Below are 27683 nucleotides of genomic sequence, written 5' to 3'. Positions count from 1 at the left end.
TCTGAAGGGTGTTACTACACAGTAATGGGACTGGCACTGAAGGGTGTTACTGCACAGTAATGGGCCTGGCACTGAAGGGTGTTACTGAACAGTAATGGGCCTGGCACTGAAGGGTGTTACTGCACAGTAATGGGCCTGGCACTGAAGGTTGTTACTGAACAGTAATGGGTTGGCACTGAAGGGTGTTACTACACAGTATTGGGGCCGCTAATGAAGAGTATTAAAAGAGTAGTAAAGAGCATGGCATTGCAGAGTATTACTGCACAGTCAAAGCATCAAAAGACATCACTGTGCAATACAGGGTTAAGCTGATATCAATATTTGTTGCTGTATATACTATACAGTGATCAATATTTAAATATGACTTTTATTGACAATCGAAAAATTCAGATAGATTAAGAAAGAGATACATATTTAACTTGAATGCAATGTGTTTAATTTCTCATATAGGTTGAATAAGAACTTGATTACAATCGTACAATATGCAGATCTATAATTATTAAGAGTGCTTTACTCAAATCTTTCAGTCTTGTGTTCAGTTGTATGGCACTCAAAAGGTTTCAGTCTGTTTAGTCTGGAAATGAGTTGTATGGAACTCAAATGGTTTCAGCCTTGTGTTCGGTTGTATGGCACACAAATGGTTTCAGTATGATGTTGATTTGTATGGCATTCAAACGGTTTCCGTCTGGTGATGAGATGAACAGCACTCAATTGGTTTCAGTCTGATGTTAAGTTATGTGGCATTCAAATGGTTTCAGTCTGGTGTCCAGTTGTATGGCACTTAAATGGCTTCAGTCTGATGTTGATTTATATGGCATTCAAATGGTTTCAGTTCAGTATTCAGTTGTATGGCACTCAGATGGTTTCAGTTTGGTGTAGGGTTATATGGTACACCAACGTATTTAAGTTACTGAGTACTGCAGCAATTCGAGTAAAGTGCCTTGTACAGGGACCAACCAGGTGACCCAGGCTGATCCAATAGTAAGATCCAAACCTACATCCTGTCAGTTGCAAGTCATGCATGCTAACCACTGAGCCACAGCTTATTTAAACTTTAGTTAAGCTACGAGTCCAACTTCTAATACAACTGTTAATTACATGTTCATTACAAGAAGCTAACACAAGAACATATTTTCCATGACACTAAATGACTTCCTTCATTAATACAGCCATGTAGCCCAGAACCAAACTAAGCATGACAGCGGTTACAAGAATATTCAAATAATGCTGAACAAATTGAAAATCAATTTCTAGTTCTAAAGATAAAATGTCTTCATTTTACGAGCTACTGAGATACAATAGTTTCTCTTTCTCTTTCTCACACACATACACATACATACACGCACATACACATATATATACACATACACACACATGCACACACATACACATGCACATACACTCTTTATCAACAACTTAGCAACTACAGTCTTAGTTATTTCTCAAATTTATTATGTTAAGATATTACTCCCAAATTAATTCCTTTTTGTGCACTAATTCATGCTTTATTCATTAATGAACAGACTTAATTGGATACCATGTAGAATCTTTGGACACTTTACTATACCTGCCTCAACACAATATAACCTTAGAAGTGTGGATATGCTTTAAAATATCAAACCAAACCTAATGACTTATGAGTCAATTCAAGTCAATATTGCCTGTTCATATTTTACAGATATGGAAATGTAATAATCAATGCTAACAATTTGATATCCCTACTAATTCCCAACAAGGAACGTCAAAATATTATACTGTAATACATTTGTACACATGATAAATTTACATTTTAAAATGCTGAAGATACAAGTCTTCACATCTTATTTGGCGATTTATTTTCTTTGAACAAAACATCATAAGTTCCCAAGAGTTTTGGTGGCTCTGGCATGTGTCCATATTGGAAAGTCTTCTTCACTGGCTTTTGTTCATTAATGCCATTATTTCTTTCATGACCTATTTTTCTAAGGTTGTCAGAAAGAAGCTGTGGCAAGGGGGGAGTGACAGTTTTCTGTACAGTGTGCCCATACTTGTCTGCAAGGGATTCTGGGAGTTTTGGCTGAGTCCTGAATGAGCTAGTGAGCTGGTTGAGAGCCTGTGATGCAGAGAGAAAAACAATTAAAAGAGTTGTTATCTCAAATGAACAACTTCAGCACCTCAATACTAGATTTTGAAAACATCTTACTTCCCTGTCCAAAACCCCATATGTACTGCAACTTCATTATTACTGGAGAAATATCATATATACTCTAATCAAATCCAAGTGCAAACAATACAAGACACTGATCTGGGTCAATGTGGTCTCTTCTAGTGATTATTCCAAGAAACTCTTTTATCACTGTTCTTTCTAAATATTACATTGGCACTCTCCTATTTCTTCAAAATGCATTTATTATTTTGTTTGCATTCATTCTGCATTTTGTTTGAATTTATAATGTACTGTTTTAATTCATTTTGCATTCCATTTGCATTAATTCTTTATTAGCTTTGCATTTTTATATGCTTCATTGATAAAACTGCATGTTTCTGGGTCCAAAGTAACTAGACTGAAAGTTATCAACATGCATGTATGACAATTGTCACACAATATGTTCCATGTTCATAAAAACCTGAATTGTGTAATTATGAAATCATAATATTGGGAGTGGATATCGATTTGAATTTGGGCCTACTGCCCAATTCGTTTGGCAAGACATTTGTTTCCTTGAATTTCTTGCTGCAATTCCTGAAGCAGTATCTTGCCAGTAAAAAACAGATTAATAATAATATTATTATCATTATTATTATTATTAATATTATTATTACTACCTCAAGACTGAAGGTCAGTTCTGGAGGTACTGGTTCTTCATCTCTGAACAATTTTGATACAGGTTTCTCAGATTCCTTTGCTGTATCATTTTTCTTCAAATCAGCTTGGATCTGTTTCATTCCAGGTGTCATGAAAGTTGGTGGAATTGGACTCGTTATTTGATTTGGCTTCAGCACAGGAGATTCAAATGTTGGTGGTCTTTGAGCACAATAGATCTGTTTAACTCCTGGTGTGTGAAAGATTGGAGGAATTGGGCTGGCCAGTTGATCATTTGCATTGCTAGAAGGATTTTCTTCAGCTGAAGTAGAATCTTCATGAAACTCCAATCGTTGCTTTGTGGACTGGTACTGTGGCTGATATGGCATCTTGAACACTGGACTTGCCAAGTCTACAATATACAAGGTTAAAGTAATAGATAAAATTCTGCAGAACACATCAATGATTCACATATCAAAATACCTTGTTTATTCAAAGAGTGCTGATTTTCATGGATTTCATGTTGCTACAAATCATGAAAGTTCAAAGTCCCAATGAAAAATGATTCATCTGCAAAGATAATAGGGCCACTTTACTCCTCCACAAATTTAAGTACTGATGAAAATGCAAATGTTTGCAAAACCATGAAAATTTATATCCACAAAAAGAATTTTTGGAGTAATTTTTTAAAATAATACCTACCCAATCATAATACAGTTGGAGAACAACCACTACCTATCAAATCCAATCCTTCCACAACAAAAATCACATTAACCATCTCTTGACCTGTTTTAGCTACAGAAATGTTACAAAAATCACCTGCTTGCCAAGGCAGAAATTAGACTAGAATGGCTTCTCCTAGGATAGTGGGATTGGAAAAACCCATCAACCATCAGTGACTCATGTAGTGTTGAAAGTGTGGGGAAGTCTTGGGTGGATGTGCCAGTATTATTTATGCATTATCAAATAAACATATTTTAGTCCAGAAATTGGTTCCTTCTGCAAATGTATTACCCAATCATAATACATTATAAGAATAGGCAACAGGTGGAGTGAATTATACCACCTAAACCTAAGTAAAATCTTCTTTCACATTTTCAAATACAAGACTGCTAAACTCTAACTATTTCTACAACACTGCATACAGCTTTTCGTACATAAAAAAATATTATTTTCACAGTACTAAAATTAATGTGCAAATACATGGTCCTTTTGTGAAGTGATCATATACCATAAAAAAGAGGACTCCAAAACATCTAAAAAATCATCATTATAAAGTTCATGTGCAGCTGACTTAATTGTACTAAAAGCATCATACACTAGTTGTTTGAACTTTATATATGAAGTGTATATGAAGTTCAACTTCTCTTTTTGTGTGTATTGTTTTGGAAATGTTTGAAAATGGAGAGTTACAACAAAGACAAAAGTACCCCATCAATATACTATTATTCTTACACCTTCTGATTCAAACTTGCAAACACCAATAGGACATAAATCCAAATGAATGAATGTAGTTTTCTTGTTCTAGAGAGAGAGAGATTTCAGCCCTGGGAGCCTTTATAGAGAAATGGTGCAATTTTAAGGATATATACAGTATTGTAGTCTTGAGATGCAAAATGCTGTCATGATGAATTCACACAAATTTTATATATATTTTATATTAACCAATCACCAAACAAAACTAACAAGCTAGTTCATCAAGTCCTACTTGTTTTCACTTACATGGGTCTTTGATTTCTTTTACTTAAAACATGTGTACAGAATAATGCAGTTGCTGTAGAAAAAAAAAGACACCAACTTGCTTATGATAATGCAAAAAGATCAAAGATCATGTAGTACTTTTCATTTTAATTTATGTTCTACTGAAAATAGCTGGTACTAATTTTTACACATAGTTCTTCACAAGAAATTACTAACATAAAATAAAAAATGTCAGGCAACACATAAGTAAAGCATAGAACAGATTTTCAGTAAACATCTACTTTATTTTTGTACAATATACTCATGTATACTTAAATTATCAAACATGCCAATCTTCCAATTTTAGACTTCAGTTGTATGGCTGTGTGAAAGATTTTAGCCTAAGAAAATAATTTTTATTTTTTATGAATAAACTGATATGAAAAATGTAAGGGTATGAAAAATTACATGAATTATGGAATATATCAATACAACGCCTAAAATAATGAAAATCTGATTAATAATGCTGGACTGTACATGTAACTAATTAATTTTGTGTGTTGATATTACCTCCCATCTTTGCTGTAAGTTTTTTTATGGAGTTTACTACATCTGCAGACACCCTTGGCAAACACAGAGCCAATCTGTGTATACCACCAATTACATCAAAAGTTGTTTACTAATCAGAATAACACAATATGGCCAACAATGACAAATACTAGTAGCTTCAGGAATTTATCTCAAACCTATATGTATCAAGCAATTTTACTGGCCACAATACATCTCAATTCTTAAATAAATACAGCTGTAAAATCATGTGACCTTGTACTGTGTATGCTAAGGATTTAACATAGGTGTGGTAAGTTCTACAAAAACTAGCTACAGAAATCACCTTCATGATGGTCTGCTTTGTCAGCAAAGAATCCTGGTCCTAGACTTGGAGTGACTAGGATTCCGTTGTGCTCAAATATTGGTGGAACAGGTGGGAGTCGGGGTTTCTCAAACAAGTTTGCTATAGCACTGAAATATAAATTTGCAAACATATTCATGTATGTATACAGTAAAATCAGTACAAATTCTAATTCTCCACGAGTAATCATTTTGATTGCTTAAACTTTCAACTTCTGGTACTTTTAAAAAACTGACATTTTATAAATTTGGAAGAATTTTTCCAATAAACTTAACTGCTCTAATTTCTCTCTCAAGATACGGCTATCATGTTACTAGATGCAAAGAAATAAAGCCTTACAAAGAAAATCAACTATGTGTATTTCTAGTATTGCAAATACTATTGCTTAGAATAAAGTTGGACTACTGACAATATTTCTTCTTATATTGTTTTGTCTATTTTGCTATTACTGAAACCAGGATTTGTTCATTGATGGGACAGTCACTAAACTATATGAGATGGGAGCCTTTCTGATTTTGGATCCAGCAGAAAGGTACTTTCATATCTTTTTCATCATTTCAAGGTTTTAAAACTAAAGTAAGAACAAAGATAAAACTAGTCATGCATCATCTGTTCGTTATAGCATTTTTTAAATTCACACATTGGTTAAAGTACACCAAAGGTAACAATTGGTGTGTAACATAAGGTATTGTTGTATTTTGATAACTAGGTTATATTAATTATCTGGAAGTCTTTAATCACATCATAATTTTCACTGCATTTTGTGGTATAAACAGTGGTATTAATTAACAGTACAACAAAGGATTGCACACAAATTTACATGGGTGAGCTAAGTTAGGAACACTGTAATCTAATCCCAACTTTGACTATAGTGACTGCTGCCCCCACTAGCTGTTACAATATGAACTAACAAAAACTCAGGAATCATTGGCAATTGATTTATGTATCTATGCACAATATAAATTATAAACCTCCACAGCTGAAATGTACAAATAAATTGTCTTTAAAAAGTACACAACATTACGACACTTCACTGTACCGATAATCAACTGCTGTCCACAGTTTTCTTACTTTTGTTTTGTGTTTTGTAAGAGAACTGTCAAATGTAAAGAGGAAATTATATTAACTAAAGTAAGTTGTTTCACTATTTATTTTGTACATAAAAGGCAAAATAGGTATGACATATGTCAGCAAAAAAAATTCTTTTAAACACAGCCACTCCATATAAAGATATTCTTCATGTGATAAACACCTGTTAGAGCAACCACCTTGGTATAAAGACTACCAAGGATTTTTTTTTACATGTTGTAGTAAAATCAAATGCATTAGTTGCAAAACTCTTGTTGGATTTGTCCTCCACTAAATTTCACATTAACATAATCTTCAGTAATTGCTTTAATTGTGAATAATGTGGCCTGGCAATGTCTCTGAACAATTTCACATGCCAAATTCAGTTGAATAGTAATAAAATCCTGCAATGGTATGGTCTTTATGTTACACAGTTCTGCATGTGATAATGTCCGAGAAAATGAACTGAATGCAAAGGTTCATGCAAATTACTAGAGAGGGAAATTTTGGTCAGTGACCAAGTTTTGACTGGAAGGTATAATACTCTTCGCAAAATATTTACATACAACTTATGTGACTCTAAAATCAATACTATTTGAAGAAATGACCTAAATGCAAAGGTAAGTACATTCACTGAACCATGAAACATAGGGCAGAGTGATCTAATTTTCAATGTCGGCTGTCAAATTCCTCATTAAACATTTACATGGCAAGTTATGTGAATCTAAGACAATTGTGTCCAAGAAATTAACCTAAATGCAGGCCCTAACCTCAGTGTTGATGAAAGAAATATGGACTTCTGGACAGACATTATATGTACAAGTCAGAACTGTTTTGCAATCTGGTCAAAAAGTAGAACACACTATGTGAATGAGCACAGAAATAAATAGGTGGAAGACAAATTTAGTATTCATCATCAAATATTTATGAATTTGTAGAATCTGACTTTTAACCCTTTAACAATAATATAAAATTTTGACAATAAATTGAATTATTTTTGCTTATTTTTAATTACAAAAGTGAGCCTTTAAAATAATTTCAAGGAACACAAATACCCTTTCATAACAACCTTATTTTGGAAGGATGGTGTTGTATTTACCAAATCAAAGATGCCTATGTGGCTAACAATGCCTTGAAAGTGACCTATACTGCAAAATATAAGTAAGGCATGATGGACCAATGGACAAACATAGGCCCATATTTGTGACTTCATACAAAAATGAAAATAATAGAGATATTTTATTTAAAAATTATCATCATGGACATATAAAAATGACAGATTTGACTAGGAAAGCATTTTACAATATGGTTTCATTGCAAACTTACCAGGCATCCTTTGATGGCTGCTTGGAGAGTCTGTTCAAGGCTTGCATTGTAAATCTGCTAATCCCAAAGTCCTCTAACTTGGGTGTCTTGCACCCAACTGTAGCTGCAGATGTTTTAGTTAGCTTCTCAGGAGCAGTAGAACTGAAAAGTCATAAACTTTAGGCATCCCTGTAACTATGACTACAAGACTAGCAGCCAGAGTAACAAAAGTACGACACCGTGATCCACTTTAGTGGCTGCACAGATGGAATTTGATAAGTCTCCATGCAACAGAATCCAGAAATGAGCTAAATGCAAAATCTTGCTGTTAAATGTACATACCCATATAAAAATCATCAACAGCTGTTGAGAAATGGAGCTAAATGCATGCCTGAATGTTGATGCAAACAGGAGTAACAACAGCTTTATAAAAAGTGATATATTTGTGTTAGTTATGCATCACAGATAATAACAAAAAAATGAAAACTAGAAACTCCAGAAAATCATTTTATTCCTTTTCTGCATCATAGGTGTACACTCCCTAACCCAAAGCCTAAGGAACTGGACAACAACTTTAAAAATGCGACACACATTTATATTTCACCAATAGTATTTTCCCACTACTCCTCGAAAAGAAATAATCCATTATTCAAAGATTCAACCAGGAAATGGTTTTTGTTAAAGTTGCATCAAATTTTATATACACAGAAGCAATTTTTTTTACACAGACCTTGGAAATGATGATGACAACAATACCTACTTCCTTACAAGTGGGGTAAATAAGGGCTGTTCCATTTCAACATACATGATACTCAGGGAAGGCATTTTTTAAAAAGTATATCCCAGGGTATTCTAGTTTTTTAGAGAGTTCTTACAAAATGATACAAAATTCTAATCTCCATCTATGGGTGACTTTATCAGTTTGAAAGTATTTTCCCAAGGTCCCACTTATGTATTAATGGAACAGCCACAAGTAAAATTTGAAAAATATATGAATACATAAAAGCCTTTATGCATGACACTGATACTGTCTGCAAGAAAGGCTACAAACCTGCTTTCCCATTTTTGATCCACCATCTTTATATCTTGCACCACATCACTTTGGGAGAGCAGAAACTCTTTGATTATTGTACACAATATAAGACCACTCTACTTTATATTTTCACATGTCTCTATCTTTAAAAAGTGTCACGGAGCTATATAACATTACACATACACAAACAAATAAACCTGTATGCATATTTATACTGGCATAATCATTTATACTGATCCACAATTTCTAACAAGAGTGATACAATTTATGTCACTGTACAGAGGCCCTATAGAGTAAAAATGCAACATAACTAGTGTTTTGAGTCAAATTCTTTATCGAAAGAGAAATAGAACATTTTATAGTTTTTATGTTTGCCTGGAAATACTAACCCTATCATTTTACTGTTGGAAGTTACGTCTGCTATATCTAAAATCCAACACTCTCACAGTCTTGATAAGTCTCCCTGTCTTTACTTAAAGTATATGCATCTGGCAGGAAGATGAACTAGGTTCATCTAGGTGAGGAACTCCATACCCAGATGAATGAAATGTTGAGAAGGGTTTAGAGATGACTTCACAATGACTATCCATCATACTTTGATTTAAGTAAAGAAGATCTTGCATGTTGTAAAGCAGAATATAACTCAACAAGTGCTCTTAGGATGTTGTCAAGATATACAGTTGTTGCATATGAGATGGTCATCTTATTGAACTTACTGAGCTTGCACAAATTTATAACTGGAAGCAAAGGATACTGGTTTTAAAATGATAATCTCCAATGCCTTTTTCGGGCAAAGCTTAAAAACTGCAAAGCCCTACTGAAACCAACTATATCAACCACTTCTTGTAAGGGAATAAATTGGTTTATGAATTGTGGAACAGAATTAGTGTTGGGGCAGTGGAAGTAAAAATCATTGTTTAGCTTTAGGAGGCCTAGAGGAGAAAACCAGTTTTCTCTTTGCCCTCGCAGCTTGACTGTGTGAAGCTGGATGCGATGATCTATAATTGCTCACTCAGCCCCTGTAATTTTACCACCTCTGAGAACAGCTTCTGTGATATCTGACAATTGTTGTCCTGTCTCTGAGGCTGCTCTTTTCTCATTACCTCAATACGTCCCCTAAACACAAGAGGGTAGCTGAAACGACAGGAGCGCAAAGTTGCTACATGATTTGGTTTGAGCAAAGCAGAGCACAGTGGTGTCCCTTCACATTAAATATAAGTTACAGGGGGCTGTAAGGTATTAGCCAAAGCATGATGAGTCGCTCTATTAATAAATTTGGTTATGTGACCAACCATATTCCAAGCATGATTATTTCCAACCATATTTGCTAAGTGATACACAAGCAGATGCCAAGTCAAAGAGAGAGGAAACAGAAACCACAGTCTTAATAATTTTGAAGTGGCATTAAAAATATGTCTATCAACCCTGTATTACAGAGGGAAAGACATATCAACAGTAGCGAAATCTTTGTCAAGGCTAGGAAATTCTGTATGATAGCTGTGCGACTTGTACCAATATGGAGTAAAGGTGACAGGAAGTTTGACTTGCCAAAGATGCAGCTTCATTATTATCTGGATTGCTAATCTTGTCTGTTAAGAAATTAGTGTTTATCACAATCTCCAAAGAATGGAGTAAACCTTTGAATGATGGATGTATGTCATCTTTGTCCTCATCCACTATAGCCTTGATTTTGTATTCTGTACATGCCAGCATACAGTAGAAATAGAAATATTTCCTTTGTGGCAACCTTAAAGTTGAATTCAGTTCTTTCAATGTCGGGATTCAAATTATCAGGGGACTCAGAACAACTTCAACTTGGTGGTCATTGTCCATATGTCACTGGGTGTGTTATATAATAAAGCAAAGATAATGACATATCATCACCATACATTGCAATATATCCTTCTAATGGGGAAGCTACAAAAGGTGGTCTTGAAACATCCATAACCCATTGTATACTAAGGTGCAAGTCTGGCAGAGCCAACTGTGTCAACTTAGTTGGCATGGCCAGCTAAGCTGGACAGATTGTTCATTTCGTGAGTGTTATACTAGCATTACAGGTGCAGCTAGGTCGGCTAAAGAGCCAGCAGGCTGACTGGCCAGTCCAGGCAGAACAGTCCACACAAGACATTGTCAATGATTGTACAGATGAAAGATGTTTTAAAAGGAACCTGTACCATGTCTAATGTGGCAGGATGGGTCTGTCAACAGCCGGGACTGCAAATATATTGCTGTAATAAACTTGTTGGATAGGTGGGTTGACAGCTGGGTGGCAAATATATCTCCACAAGAAAGCAAATTTTTAAGTAAATTGTGCTTCTGTGAGAATACTTAACCAATCACATTAACATTTGGGATATAAGCCTGCTACCTCAAGAATGAAGACCTACTAAAGGACATAAATCGTCTTTTCCTGTCTCTCTCATTCAGACGATGGGCAATAACTCTTGCAGATTACATCCTTTTGCTATGTGAAACTGGTTTTTAAGCTGAGCAATATACTAATGAGGATGCTCACATGGTTCGGTGGGGTTGGGAGGGTTTTAAAGTAATGTGATTGGGTAATTATTCTTGAAGAAACACAATTTACTTCAGAATTTTCTTTCTCCTTCAAATATGTTCCCCAATCACAATAATGTTAGGAGAGGTGGCGCTATACAGTTTCGCATTTTGCATAGGGTTAGGATTTTAAAGAAAAAGAATGTCCCCGGCTTTCCTCACTGGTTATACTGGCTATTTAAAAAAGACCTTGTATATCTTAGGTATAATGCAAAGAACCTTTAATTCCCTTTATTTTGGTGTATGATTGATGGGTGTACTATGGGTTATAGAGTATACAGCTTGGCCTTACTTCAAATGTGCACCTTTCAAAAAAGTGCTAGCTCTACTTGGTCATTTTCACTTCCTGAACTTCAGAGGTCAATTGTATAAAAAAGAGCCGATAACTTTTTTTACATTTTATATATTTGGTAATTCATTCATTGCACTTTCAGAAGCTGGTATTGTCTAGTCTGGCAAAATTCATTTTCCCTATTTTAATAGCTGCTATGTATAGTGTACTTTAGACTAATTCAGACTGATTTTTTAACACAAGGGAGCAGTCATTTTAGTTAGCAGTCTGCTTAAATCATGTAAAATTTCCAAAAGTACAATATCCAAAAGAAATATCATCCACATTACATTAATGTAGCATAGAGGTATGCAAACATTCTCTCCACTGTGCATGTTTTAAATGTGAACTACTTCACCTTACATACGTCACTCTCTCAAAAGTACATATTATCTGGTGAGCGCCACCATAAAGAAGATGTAGGTATTATTTTTTGATGATTTAATTATGTTTATATGGCTGAAACATTTAAGTCGCAAGCATCAAAACAATCCTTATGAATAATTCTCCTGCCTTTTTCCCCACAGAACAGTATTTATGAGTGTCAGAGTCTCTAACAAGTCCAGCCTACCCCCCCCCCATGACAAAAGTGAGCTATTTTAAGAATGCACATTACATTTTGTAAACATAGCAACCAGTGTTATGCTGAATGACAGGAACATGAAACTAGCCAGAATTATTTCTGAGATATCAACAATGAATTTTACAATTAGAAAAGGGAGGTAACTCATCAGCTTCATAAAGGTCAAAGGTCAAAGTGTAAAATATTTGCCTATTGTTTAATATGGAAGAAGCGAATTCACTTTCTCTTCATTTATTTTTTTATTTCATTGCAAATAAATGAAAAGAAACATTTTCACCATATATTTCTGTCACTTATTGCAACAGTTTTAAATTTAAGTTGACTCTATTCCTATATTCTAAGTCTTCTAATTTCCCCATAATTAAGGTCACTACTCACACAAACATACCTCATGGCAAATTATGTAAGCAAGAGAAAAATGATCATAATTAGCTTATTTTCATGCTTAAATGCAATATGAATGTACCATTTTATTCAGAACATCATACATAATTATATGAAAATAAAAAAAAATAATTGCAAACATTTTTTTATTTTCTTTAAGGTGGCGCTATACAGTTTCGCATTTTGCATAGGGTTAGGATTTTAAAGAAAAAGAATGTCCCCGGCTTTCCTCACTGGTTATACTGGCTATTTAAAAAAGACCTTGTATATCTTAGGTATAATGCAAAGAACCTTTAATTCCCTTTATTTTGGTGTATGATTGATGGGTGTACTATGGGTTATAGAGTATACAGCTTGGCCTTACTTCAAATGTGCACCTTTCAAAAAAGTGCTAGCTCTACTTGGTCATTTTCACTTCCTGAACTTCAGAGGTCAATTGTATAAAAAAGAGCCGATAACTTTTTTTACATTTTATATATTTGGTAATTCATTCATTGCACTTTCAGAAGCTGGTATTGTCTAGTCTGGCAAAATTCATTTTCCCTATTTTAATAGCTGCTATGTATAGTGTACTTTAGACTAATTCAGACTGATTTTTTAACACAAGGGAGCAGTCATTTTAGTTAGCAGTCTGCTTAAATCATGTAAAATTTCCAAAAGTACAATATCCAAAAGAAATATCATCCACATTACATTAATGTAGCATAGAGGTATGCAAACATTCTCTCCACTGTGCATGTTTTAAATGTGAACTACTTCACCTTACATACGTCACTCTCTCAAAAGTACATATTATCTGGTGAGCGCCACCATAAATAGGTAAAAGTAGAAGGGAATGCTGAGCATCGACCTCTACCTCTGGTATCCTTCTAGGGAATGATGGCTGGATTCCCCATGCTATTGATAACCCATTCTCCAAATTACATAAGCAGCACAGCCTAGGATCATTTGATCTGTGACCCCTACATATGGTTAAGAAGATAATTACTGAAATCCTCTTACTTACGTAATTTCACTAGCGAATCCAGCAAAGCTGATAGGCCATGTTGATTGATTTAATAGTGTATGGTGGTCATCTGGGCTGATGCCATTAGACCTACCAGACTCAAGGTTTGCCTCTGCAAAACTAAATCTCTGAGATAAAAATTAAGATGGTTGATTCTGCATGCCAAAAAAACAGCTTCTAGGCTTGCAGAAATCAGTCTAATGTCATTAGCAGTAATCTTCATGAGGCAACTTATATTTTGTAAGACAACTGAGCATATAACCCATTTCAGCCACAAGGCAAGGGCTTGAGGGATGATATCCTGTTTTCTGGCTTTCACCACATGAGAGGCACCTGTACATACAACTTGTCTCTGTGGATTTCAAGTAGTGCTTAAGTGCACAAAAAGGATCTTGCATGGCCACTGCTCCCAACCGGTCTATGGAAAACAGCATGTGAAACATGATTCTTTGATTGCTGGCAGATGGTAACCTATTTTTTGCTATAAATCCTGGTTGTGTCAAGAAGACCACCAAACCATCTGATCTGAACTGAAGATAATTCAGGTCAACGGAAAGATCATGTAACTGGCTCACCCTGCATGCTGAAGCTAAGGTTATCAAGAAACAGGTTTTGTATGATAGAAGCTTTGGTGAGGTGTGGGCTAAAGGCTTGAATTTATATTTTGTTAAAAAGCCAGGTCAGATTCCATTTTGGGAACAGAATTAAGGATTTTGGTTGATAAAGATCAAAATCGGCTAAAAGCTTTGATACACCATTATCATGCCAATATCATATCTACCATGATATTGGCTTACATGTCTGATATCATGGAGCAGTAGTCTTTGATAGTAATTGGGGTCAACTGTTTCTCTTCGAAAAGCCAGAGAACAAACTTGGCCAGTAGGGATTGAGACACTCAAATGGATGATGTTACTGATAAGATCTTGCATTTCTGACCCTGTAACTTCTGGATTATTTTTGGCACTAAGGCTGTTGGAGGGTAGGTAAATGCCCACAACAACTCCCAACTAACCGAGCATCCTTGGTCAAGCTTCTGGATCTGGAACTGGAGCAACTTGTGATTCCACCTTGCTGGAAAAAGATCAATCATCGAACTACCAAGTCAGAACACATGTCCGGTAATTTGGTGCCCCCATTTGAGAAAGTAGGTCACCACCAGAGTTATCTGACATAATAAGGACCATTTTGCCTGAGAGTCAATACTTCCATAAGTGAAAGGCATTGACGACAGCCTTCATTTCTAAAAAGATGATATGGAGGGATCACTCCCCTGGCTCCCTGTGCTGATGATAGTAGTGAAGTCTGGCAACCATACATACTGGTGTTGGTACTTATCATTATTCCTGACTGGGGCTTCTCCAGCAGGATTCCCATGGTCAGCAAACCTGGGTTGCACCAATGAAGCAGGAATGTTCATAACTCAGACATGATCATGACTGTTTGATTGAGGGGACTTGAAAAAGAGTGCCATTGTGCTAACAACGTCGTTTGTAAGGGGTGCATAAAAAGACATCCAAGAGGGATCAAGTTTGCTGCCACACTTGCAACAACTCTCTTGCTGAAATCCAAGTCGTGATGAAAATGTACTCAATGTGTTCAACAATCCTGATTATGCAATCACAAGCAAGTCATACCAGATGGACAAAAAACTAGGGTGGACAGAGGTTGCATTTTTCCCATTTCACTCAAAAGTCTAGATGATCTAAAAGTGACAGAAAATCGTTTCTGCCTTGGAGTAGAATAGAACTTGCAATATGTTTCTGGAAGATGTTGTCCAAGTTACATTGCCATCGTTGTAGTAGAAGTCAATCAGAACAGGGAGACAACATAATCCATAGCCTGGTAAAACCTCAAGGGCTGATGTTAAGGCTAAAGGGTAGGACTTTGAACTGTTAAACTATGTCGCAGTAAACAAGGTGGTTAAATTTTTGTGACACAGTGGATAGAAATGTGAAAATATGCATCGGTTATATCAAGACTGATATCAAATTGATACCGTCAGATGGAGAGATAAACTGAACTTAAGATTAGGATTAAGCTTTGAACATCTGGAAATCTGGCACTGTCTAGTTGGTCAGCCGGTGATGGCAAGGCTGTATTATGAAATGGATCCAGTACAAACCCCACGAGTCCAGACTTACAGACTCAAAAACCATGCTTGGACATATGGGGGTGACTTATACCCACTTAGCAGTCTAAAATTGGGGGAACATTCCCTTCACTGCATTGGATAAAGTAATGGTGTGGAAGTGAGTGAGGGAAATAAAGGTAATATCTGGTCCGACATCAATAACTGCATTGACATTTCTTTGACCAGATGACCCATCTGTTCAAAGATGGATGGTTGAAGCATCTCAACATTATCCTCCTCCACAGTTGTTGATGTTACTGCAGCTGACGGTTGCAGGTGACTAACTTTAGGTGGCGGGCGACCAGTGTCCCCCGCAAGACTCACAATGCAGGTCGGCTATGGAAGTATGCTGAGGACATCAACATTATCTTTCCTTTCCATCTGTCCTTCCCTTCCGATGCCTTCTGGACTACTGTAGCCAAGACTTCCTCTGTCCACTGAGTATTATACATGCTGCATGCTAAGACCATGTGTACTGTATGATACAAGAGTCATGGTTGTCTTCCTATGCTTTGAACTTTTTGCATTTCATGTATTTGGTTGACTTTTCTACTGAAACAACAGAAGAAAAAAAAACAAAGCCTCAATTAGCAATTCAGCATGTTACTAACTTGCTATTATGACCCCAATACTAGCGGAGTAAGCGAAAATAGTCAGTGTCGCTCTTTTGATGGCTTCTATACTTATTGTAATTTTTGAATTTCATGCATTTAGCTGACATTTTTACTGAAATGACTCAAGAAGAGAAATACAAAGCCTAAATGAAAAATTCAGCATGTTATTAATTCGTTAATACCACTCATGTTACTAATGAGCAAGCAAAAATAGTGTCATGCTAACTTGTAAATGACAACAAAGGTTCAACTATAGCGAGTTGTAAAGTAGCCTTAAATAGATGAAGTCCATAAAGGTGACAAAGTCACTCAAATTTGGAAGAAAAAAAAATGAATGTATACAACCTGTAAAAAATGATTGTCCAACACAATACATCCAAATTTAAAGCTGGATGGTCCAATTTTAACACTAAGATGGCTAGGATTGCTAGAGGTATAATGTATGTTATTATTAGTACAGCAGCAAAACTTTAAACTAGCAACACCAGGCAGTGGCAAAGGGAGTTAATGGCAAGAGTTATTGCCCTCTGTCCATATGAGATAGACATGAAAAGATGATTTTCATCATTTAGTAGGGCTGGATTATCAAGGTAGCAGGCTTATATCCCCAAAATTCATCTGATGAGGGAATGTATTTGAAAAAGAAATATACTGGATGAGTCGACTGGTAAAATCATAACACATTCCCATATGCCTGGCTTCATTGACGACATACCCAGCAGGTTGTCTAGATTTGTATCATGAAATTTTAAAATGAATGTAGCAGAAACAATTCCTAATGTTAATATGATTGGGTAATGTATTTGACAGAGAAAGTAACATTTCCTCTTTTTAGAAGGAGTGATTGTTGTCAATAGTTTCTCACTTTTACTGACAGAAACAAGTGTTTGTGCCCACCACTGCTATCTCTGATGAACTCTCACTTAAAAGACTAAAATGGAAAATAACTAATCAATATTTCTAACTGCTGAGATTCTAGTACTTTTTTTAATCGATTCATAACCTCTTGTATTGATATGGAAATAATGAAATATATCTGAATTGTTTCAACCCCAGTTTGAACACTATACAAGTCAGTGCAACTTTACTGATATTCTAAATTTTTACCTCAATCTCACTCTTCTATACATTCCTCTTACACTGCTCTATTATGATAAGAAGTTACTCTGCTGAAAATTTTAAGTCCAGCAAGAATCACATTTTAGTACCTATTCATCCAAACCTTTTCTACATGGAGACTGTTTTACCCAACAAAGGATAACCATTTCTATATGAAGACTGTTTTACCCAACAAAGGATAACCATTTCTATATGGAGACTGTTTTACCCAGCCAAGGATAACCATTTCTATATGGAGACTGTTTTATCCAACAAAGGATAACGTTTTCTACATGGAGACTGTTTTACCCAGCCAAGGATAACCTTTGACACTCTTCAATGCATTTGCTGTAAAGGCAGCTGCAATATTAATTTAAATTAAGTCCCAACAAATATTTATTTAAAAAAGTGTGTGAGACAATAAGAACCAAGTCCATGGGTACATTTCTTTTTTTGTTTCTCCATCTGTCTCTTCTTCCACATCTTCTTTCTCTTCTTCCTCAGTCTTTAACTTGTTTGCACATGTTTTCACAGTTTGGGCACCATGTTGAACTTTATTTTCCTCTGTATTAAAAAGAAAACAAAATTACATGCAAAACCTTTCATTGAAACATATTGTCCTGAAAACTCTTTAGAGATTCATTCTGGTATACATTCTAAGAATTTTCTTAATTTCATGCATATGAGTTTTCCTGCTTTCAACTAATTTCACTGTTAACTCAAATCAAAGACTGAAGAAGAGGTTCCAATTGTCTGTAATTAATAGATTTATTTGTTGGATTTTTCATTTATGATTTGCAGGAACTATGAAATCAACACAGCAACAGAAGTAAACATACTATTCTACATATTCTTATAGGCTAGGCATTCTTACCCAAACAGTTAACATCCTAGGCACAAACTAATTAAAACAACATCTGGGGGAAAAAGATCCTGTTATCTACTGGGTATGTGGAGCTAACCAGCTAATTCTGGGAAATGATGGATAAAACATGAGTATCATGCCCAAGCAGTTTTACTTCTTTTTAAAACTAAATGAGACATTCAAACGATGCCATGAACTGTAAGGCAAACCCTACATACATTTAACACAAATATTTTTTTTAAAAATTGCAAACCATAGGTTAGATAATCTGGGTCATATTTCTTGAAATATTTTTCTGTTTCTTCCAACTGCTCTTTCTTCTTCAACAAGAAAGCCCCCAGAATCTGTATCTGTCTTTCTGATTCTGTGTTGCTGGCCTTTAATGAAGTCAATATAGTCTGACTGGATTCCTGAAAAAATTAATCATTATTCAAATCAATACTGTGTCAATGGATGCAATAAAAATGTCATAAATTACTCTAATTTCCCTTCAGATTGCAAAAAGTGAATCTTTCTGCAAAGCAACATTTAGAAAATGCCACAATTAGGAAGAGTTAAATAACAAAATTCTGTACAGTTTTAATTACAACAAATGTTACTAGTTTTGATATTAAGCTAGTTTTCATGTACTGACTAGGATCTTACAATTGTAGACATCCCTGCCCCTACAGTTGTTCCATTTCTCACGCAAACTTTTAAGACAAATCTAAGGACATCCACTTCATCGAAAGCAAATTATATTTCTCACAAGGTTCCCACGTTTTTCTAAAGATAACTTTCCAAGTCATTTCAAGGGTTTTTCCAAGATGAAATTACATTTTTCACAGTTCACATATGACCATTACTGAATGGAATTAAAGATTTTAGATTATAAAACATTCATTTTCCATATCTAAAGATGTTTCTCTTTCAAGACTCTCCAAAAACATCAAAGTCAGAAAAGATGATCATGTACAAAACCACAAAATGTATCACACGAAACAAGTTTGATTATATTCCTATAAATTGTCATGTAAAGTCATTTCAATGTACAAAATAAAAATTCCAATTATTTTGCTGCATTATGTTGCTTAGTGGGAACAACATAATGAACATAAATTATGTTTTGTTTCCTTTCAAACCTTTAAGTCTAAAGAATTATATAGCAATTTTATATGCATTTCATAGAAGGTAACATTTCCTATTACAGTATAATAAAAAAAAACAAATAATTAGAATCTTGTCTTGTAATGAAAAGAGTTAACCCTGAATTTATCTGTGCCAATAAAATCCCAAACAAGATTTTTCAAACAACCTAATCTCCTTAAGTCGATCTGGTTAAAAACCCCTCATTTAAAAACATTTTCAAAAGGGTTGCTTAAAATTCTGACAAAAGACCTTCAAAATTATATACTGTTGTATAAACAAGGACTTAATTTTCTGTAAAATCAGCTTGTCTTCTTGTAATTCGTTAAACCAGTATATAATACAAGGGATGACAATTTCTCAGATCATCTCTGAGATTCAACAATTTGGACTACAAATTTGGCTTAAAACAAATAGCAGTCGATTTTCTAATCAGAGTTTTCTCCAAATATTCCCACCCCATTTTTCATATTTGGACATTTAGGTTGGGGTATGGGGGTCATTGCGAATGCATATAGAAAGTTTGGAATTCGCTGCCACCATGCGGTAGTGACATATGGTAGTCACTTACTAGCAGGCCTAGAAAAAATTTCAACTTATGTTATATCGACTCATATCTGCATGAAATCGATAGGAAAATTATTTATTTTCTCAGAAATGGCAAGTGTTATAATCATTATGTCGTTAATCTGCTGACAGACAATACGAAACTATGGCTTAGATGAAACCTGACCCAGTATCACCATTTGCATTACTAGTCACATGACTTCACAAATCTCAAATGACAACATTGGAATGGAAGTCCAATAGTCACATGATATCAACAACAAACTACTTTATAGATATAATGTTATTGTGCAGAAATTCAATTATATTAAATTAAAGTCAGATACTTTTTGCAAAAACCAGCAATCTGGCCAGTCTGATTCATCAAGCAGAGAGCACATGTCAACATGGTAGTCATGTGATACAACAAAACTCCAGTTGTTGTTCTCTGAATATATAAATATGGAGAATTTTATGTTCTTTCATTTTTGTATTTTTATTATAACCAGTATACAACTTTCATTTAATATTTTTTTATTTTTTTTCTCAACAACATTTGAAAATGTGGGTTGTTAGATTTGTGTACTCATGCCACTAGCAATGCAAATCGTGAGTACCAGATCACATTTCATCAATGAAGAAGTTTGATCTTGTCTTTCAGCAGATTAAAGGCATAGCGATTTTAATACTCACAATTTCTAAGAAAATAAGTAATTTTCATATTGACTTCATGCATGTATCACTCAATCTAACAATGTTTCAAGTTTGCTAGGCCATCTGGTAAGCGGCTATGCTTTGCCACCAACATGTTGGCCTCTTGTGATGCTAGACTGGTTTTCATACCTTCCATGTAAGGAAAGACATGGATCTTAAGCTGACTTTGAAAATAAAAGTCTACTAGACGAATCTAATCCACTGGGCATTTGTAGTGACTCAGCGTATATGTTTACTGCAAGCAACCAAATGATCCATGCTGTACCCTCCAAATATTCTGGTCAGAACTTAATAAATTTAACTCAAGATCAGTTTAGTTATGACTCAATTATGTAATTGTTTTGGGCGTCAAGTGGTGGTGGAAAATTCCTGTGTTTTTCCTGACTTTCATCAATATTTGCGAAATTCAAGAACTTCTCACAGTCGGGAAAAAATTATCATTTCTGCCGACGTTTTCCCGGTAGCGTGGGGACTCTATTCTCATAGAAAACTTACCCAGTTACATCAACATAAGGATATATACCTGATACCTCCCAAATCCAGCCCTACTATACATGTATGAAAATTCACTTTTTCTGTCTATTCATGTAGACAAGGAGCAATAACTCTTGTCCATTACCTCCGAATGCCACCACCAGATATTGCTAGTTTTTAAGGTGAGCAATATACCAATGAAGATCTTTGCATGTCTGGGTGACTGTGAGTATTTTCAAGAAATTTGACTGGGTAAGTATTCTCAAAAAAATATAATTTACATACAAAATTTGATTTCTCCCTTAAATAAATTCCCCAAAATGACTGGGATCACCTATTCATTCTGGAGAAATATGGTGATCCAACAAAACTGGAATTGAAGGAGTATGATGCCTACCAGTCGGATATATGCAGGTGGTGGGTTTGGCAGGTCAATGTACAGAGTTAGGAGGCTTGGAAATGGAGAAACTTGGTTCCTTGCCTCCCCTTGAAAGGTTTCCTCTAAACTGGTTAGGTTGTTGCCTCTTGACAATAGGCTGGGATCTGAATTTAATGTTTGCCAGAAAGAATTCCTTTTTCCTGGACCACTTATTTCCCCTCCAATGTGGCAGTGGCAAACTGGTCTTAAAAGCCTGTGTAGATTGGGCGGCAAGTTCCTGAGCTGCCTGCCTCCATACCTCTTCTATTTTCCCCCAAAGAGTAATGGCGAGGCAAACAGGGTGAACGCTAATCCCAGGGTACAATGTGGCTTGAATGACATGGAGCTGGAGCACAAACTGTGTCACATCATATCAGGGCAAATTTGGCAGAAGCAGTCAGCTCATTGGCTATGGAATAGTAAGCTGCCCTGTTAATGGCCTAAGCAATTTGGGCTGTTACCTCCAAAGGTCATTTATTGCTCAATTATTCTGCAAGTCAGAAAATCACAAATGAAACCAAGTCTAGCATCTAAGACATGGCAACAATGTTTTGAACCAACTTTGAAGTGGCCAGAAATACATTCTGGTCCACTTCATAAAATAGTGGGGACAACATATGAACTACTGTTAGATTCTTATCAAGAGCAGGGAGGTCAGTATGGATGGCATCAGATTGGGTTATATACCATTAGATGAGAACAATGCTAGTACCTGACTTTCAGAAAAGAAAGCCTTTGCATTCCCTGGATTGGCATTTTCTTACTGACAGACAATCATTAATTTCCCTAAATTTGGCTGACTGGAAAAGCAGATGGAAGGACAGAGTCTCTTCACACTTTTCAAGATCTACCAATGCTTTGCAGGGCAGTAGGGTGTGGAGGGCATTCTGAAGCCATCAACACCTTGTATATTTCTTAAACTGTAGCCTTGAAACTTAACTTAGTCTGCTCCATGGTTAGATCTGAGTAAGGTAGTTTTGTAGGAGTATTGTCATACTCACTATGTGCTTATCATCCTGTACTGGTTTGGTTTGCATATCCAGATAAACCAAACACAGCAGCATAGATGACTCAATGCCGTCACCTCTGTAGGTCAGGTCTAATAGATGCACGTGTCATGCCAGGACAGACAGCTGTTTTACTGGTAGTTAGTTCGTAACAGTGATAGCCGTGCTGAATGATGTTTTCACTAAAATCTGTCATAATATAGACAACATGTATTTCACAATAGCATCTTGTATACATGCTCGAAATAGACAAAGTCTGAGAATGTGACAAGTTCACCCAAAACTGGAAAAATATATAAAGAGATGTACACAAGATAAATGATTAATACACACAATAAATCCAAATTCCTGGGTGGATGGCTAATCCTGACACTGTTGAAAGGAATCACATGCAAAGTTGACAGTATGAAAGTGAAGGAAAAAAATTAGCATCATCTGGTGACAGCAATGGGAGGTAATGAGCAATAGTTATGGCCCTTTGTCTATATGAGCTAGAAAAGATTAATCTTCACAGCACGCTGTCTATTTTTTCTTTATGACTTGTACATGAGACTTGTACTGAACACCATTTTCAGAATCAAAATCACCCACTGGTATCTCCATTAACACCTTCCCATCTCTAATAATCTGATATACTTCATAAAGTTATTGTCTTCATTACTATCATCAGCCAGTATTGAACTATGGTGGCAGGGTCCAGTTTCGTAAATTGGCCCCTGGCAAATTTCTTAACTTAAGGCTATGGTGTGAGTTTTTCAGCTATTATTGTTTACTATTTATAGATATGAATATATTTGTGAACTAGGTGTTTCGGGCTTGTGTTGTTCTTGAAATTGATGTTAGGCATGTACACTTTCCATAGTTGCTCTGCAGTATGTTGATAGTGAAATACTAATAGTCAGCTAGGAAGAAGAGCTAGCCTCCCATAGCAGTAGACATGTGGGTTCAAGGCAAATAGAGTATCTCAAAAACGGCTTGGATGACAACTATTCTGAATTGCATCAAACTATTTAGTAGACAATGTTTTTCAAAATTTTCATCCTGGGAAAGAGCTTGCGTTTGCACTGTGAGCACCACATGCTGTCAAAAATGGCCTTTGGATGTGAAAAATGCATGTATAAAATAGGGGTTGGGGTGCATAAACTTCTTCTGCTATGAACTGCCATTGACTTCTCTGGTCAAGTGAATACTATTCTTATGCTTTGTTTTAATATAGGTATCTAAAAATATGGACCTTTTTGACCTCACTTGTGTATTTGATTTTTTATGATTTTTTTATACTAGGTCACTGATTGCGATATTAAATTTGTATATAAAAACTGGCCCCTGCCCCCATGATGTGAATCAGCCATTTTGGATTTTCTAGGTATCCTGCATTTTAAACACGCATTTGTAAAATTTTGTTGATGCAAGGATCAAACTATGACCTAATGGTTGTTCCATGGCATTATGTGCAAATCAAATTTAGTTTAACAACCATTCATATCAAGCTGAAAAGCCCACATATATAAATAGTTGTCTTCCCAAAAAATAGATATCGCAACAAGCACTATGACAATCTACTGCTGCGACTAACATCACAAAAAAGGACTGTAATGGTATATTTTTTAAAAATAAATTACTACACCAAATCAATTTTTATGCATAACTTTCAACTGATTTGCATGAATTCTCGAGCACCACTGCAATCCAAGAGTTCTAATTTGTACAAAATTTTATGTGATCCATGTGCCCTGGCAACATCTGTTTAAATACTTAATGGAACAATTAATTATCGCTTTTGGACTTAGTTTCTCTATTGCTTTGCCAATACTTCCTGTTTGTCATGCAGCAAATAAGCTCCATTAAGTTCTGATTGGTGGTTATTATTTACACTAGACAAGAACAAACAATAACCACCAATGAGAAAACAATGTCACATATTTCACAGCATGACACCAGTTTAGATTTCAAATTCGACAAAAAGTAGACAAACTACAAATCAATAAAGAAACATCACATAAAAGTGGTTGATACATGATGAGTAATGTATTTGATATATATGTGGAGCGCATTTTGAATGTTCCCTTTATGCTGAAGAAGCTGTTAGGATAAATTAATTAGCATGGAATGGGTGGGGCAATATTACAACTTAATCACTTTGTGTTAATTCGTAGAAGCAAATGAGTGTTGCCAAGTCTTATTTATTTTTATTTAATTTATAAAATAACAAGGCAACTAGTACTTACAAACAACTGCTGAAGATTAAAATAACTTGCATATGGTAAGTATCATTTTGTATCGATTTTCCACCTCTTGTATCAATATGTGTATTGGTACAGCAAAAAATTATTGATGCACTGATATATCGATGAATCATTTCACCCCATACTTTTTAGATACATGTACTTTCTCAGTTGCTGATGAGGTCAATTCAAGACAAAAACAGAACATCACTTTGGCCCTGGGAAGTCAACCTAGCATGCACTGATCTCATTTTCCTGCTAAAATATACATGTGTATTGTATTGAGTAGGATTGCTTAGGTTCAAGATAACACTGCACCTGCAAGGTCGTGTATTATTTTATTTTGAAGTCATTTATTCCTGGTAACTTATCCTGAGTGCAAAATTGATGAGTTGTTGATTGATCACCTGTTCTGGATATATCTCAGTCAATGATAGGCACTTGCTTATATTTAAATGGATTGGTATTTAAGCAGAATATGAGATGTACTTTCAGTAGCTTAAGAATCAATGTACAGTAAGCAGTAAGTGTACATATGCAAACAATACTAAGGTGGAACAGATATTTACAAGAATAAATCAAAATATACACTAGATATTCCTTGAAAAATACTTTCCATGATTAATAACTGCTACCTTGTGATGGACAAACATTATTTGAGCATATATAGCAGTTAGTTAGGTCTATATAACAGTTACAAGAAGACACTTTCTAAACATGTTTCATGTTAGTATCATCCTAAAGAGTCTGTACTGTGACATACTATTGTCACAGTAAATATTAAGATTCATTGATGATTTTGAGTCACCTCTACTGTTTAAGGCTTTTCTGGATTTAATAATGGCAGTCACAGCTTACGGCAGATAGGCACCAGTGTACAAATTTAAAAGCTCTACAAGTCAGGATGGTTTCTGTCAAATTCTATTGAGCAGCATATGATGAATCATTATGATTTTCTATTTTTAGTAACTGCTTCCATATTAAATGGTTAATCAGCATCATTTCTCAAATATTTTTTATAGAATTAGTCATTTAAAGGTTTTTCTGTATGTAGTAATGGTAGCAATATAAAGATTGGGATTCAGCATCATTTATATAAAGCTAAAAACTATTCATGCCAGAATGCTTTGTGTAAAAAGATTCACCTTCTGTTAAGCAGGTTTTGAGTTGTCTAAGTATTAATTCAAGTATTAGCAATGATGACAATATTTTAAATCAGATCAACATCATCTGCAAAAATATAAAAACCTTTTCTTATCAGAATGCTTTCTATCAAATTTGGTGAAATTCTGTTGAGTGGTTTTTGAGAGGAAGTCATTCAAACATTTTATATTTTCAGCAATGACAGCAACATCGGATGGCATACAAGCATTATTTGCATAAAACTTAAAGTACTTTAGAATGTAACCTGTATGCTTTTTGTCAAATTTGGTAAAATTCTGTTTGACATTTTTTTAATATGAGAATTCATTAAAAGTTTTTCCTATATTTGTAATAGCATCATTTTATGCAAATTTGAAATCCTATATGCCAAAATGATCTCTGTTAAATTTATCCAAACTTTGTCTTGGGTATTTTTTTATAATCTGACTGACAATGGCTATCACAAGATAAGCAATGCAAATCAGACACAGGGCCTAACATATGTCCATATGGCCACTATGGTCACATGACCTTAAAAAAAAAAACTCTTATCTTGATCTTTTTAATGGATAAATCGATAATCTGATTTTGTGTGACAAGTTGATTATGATTTGATGATGCATAGAAGGAATAGAAATACTTTAACCAGATATTTAATACTGAACTTCTGGATGTACAGACAGTCACTGCAACCACTATATCTCAAATCTTGCAACATTTGTGGGGGTAAAACAAAATATAAAACAATTTGTGTTAAGCATACTCATATAAGATTTTTCTCACCAGGACCAATAAACACTCATTACTATTATTTACATCTATGGAAACATTCAAAATAAAAAGATCTGATTCAAGAATGTTTGCTACACAAATATATTATATATGGCTAGTATGGATAACAATATCAACTAAAACTGACATTCTATCACACTTACTTTGACCTCTTTAACCTCTTTCCTCAGGTCTTGCAGTGCTTTTGCAGCATGTGCTGCACAGAAGTTGGTATCATCCCCTGATGCTTTGGCCTTTATCTCCACTAATCCACGATCTAGTGTAATAGCCAGACTTTTCAGTTTCACAAAAAAGCTAGCACTCTCATCAATCATGGCCATATCTGTGCCTCCTGAAACAATAAAGATTTCAGCTTGGAATCAGGACAAATGGGAGAATAACTAAAAAATGTCATTGATAGACTACATTTTAATGTATTTCTAATATAACTGCCCACAAAACTCCAGCAATCTTCTCAATTGCCAAGTTTTTAAAACTATTCTATTGCTTTTCAAAGAAAAGAAAGGAATTATATAATAGTGTGTATGGATAAATAGTGTTGCACAACTCCAAATCACTTTAAGGAAATAAGCATCCAACTCTGTGATATGACTTAAATGGTACCATACCTATTTATGTGCACTGCAGTTTTAGAATTCTGATCTATCCCCAAGGTTATGCTCCCATTATTGATAGCCAAAATAGATTTTCCTTGATGAATACCAAATCTATTTTGGCTACTGCTTTTCCTTGGGGATTTTGTGTTGGCTGTTCAAAAGATAAAAAGAGACATGCATGCTGATTATCAACAAATAATTTGAGTAATTTTGCCTACTATGAGAAATGTGTTTAGTGACAACCTACCATGATGGTTATTGCTGGGGGGAGGGGTCTTTTTACATGCATCA

At 35.0% G+C, this 27683-nt stretch overlaps 1 protein-coding gene across 1 annotated transcript; it reads right to left on the bottom strand.

Annotated features, from left to right (window-relative positions):
- Nucleotides 1–347: 347 nt before the first annotated feature.
- On the bottom strand, nt 348–27123 carry LOC149773567 (uncharacterized). The gene is made up of 7 exons (XM_089946307.1): nt 26940–27123; nt 18606–18762; nt 17931–18051; nt 7767–7907; nt 5355–5482; nt 2806–3194; nt 348–2092 (listed from the first exon to the last, which is right to left on the bottom strand). The coding sequence occupies exons 1-7, from the start codon at nt 27114–27116 to the stop codon at nt 1814–1816; spliced, it is 1392 nt and encodes a 463-aa protein (XP_089802433.1). The 5' UTR covers nt 27117–27123; the 3' UTR covers nt 348–1813.
- Between the last annotated feature and the right edge of the window lie 560 nt (nt 27124–27683).

This window comes from Sinohyriopsis cumingii, unplaced genomic scaffold (assembly GCF_028554795.1).
Source record: "Sinohyriopsis cumingii isolate HCF-2022 unplaced genomic scaffold, ASM2855479v2 utg000624l, whole genome shotgun sequence".
Taxonomy (NCBI): Eukaryota; Metazoa; Mollusca; class Bivalvia; order Unionida; family Unionidae; genus Sinohyriopsis; species Sinohyriopsis cumingii.
This window is presented reverse-complemented; position numbering and strand designations above follow the sequence as displayed.

Excerpts from the sequence above, each read along its gene's own strand:
- LOC149773567 (XM_089946307.1), bottom strand. The coding sequence starts at position 27,116 with ATGGCCATGATTGATGAGAGTGCTAGCTTTTTTGTGAAACTGAAAAGT. Across the intron at positions 18,052-18,605 it reads CCCAGATTATCTAACCTATG|AGGAAAATAAAGTTCAACAT; the intron begins GTTTGCAATTTT and ends TTTTTAATACAG. Across the intron at positions 7,908-17,930 it reads GGAGAAACAAAAAAAGAAAT|TTCTACTGCTCCTGAGAAGC; the intron begins GTACCCATGGAC and ends ATGACTTTTCAG.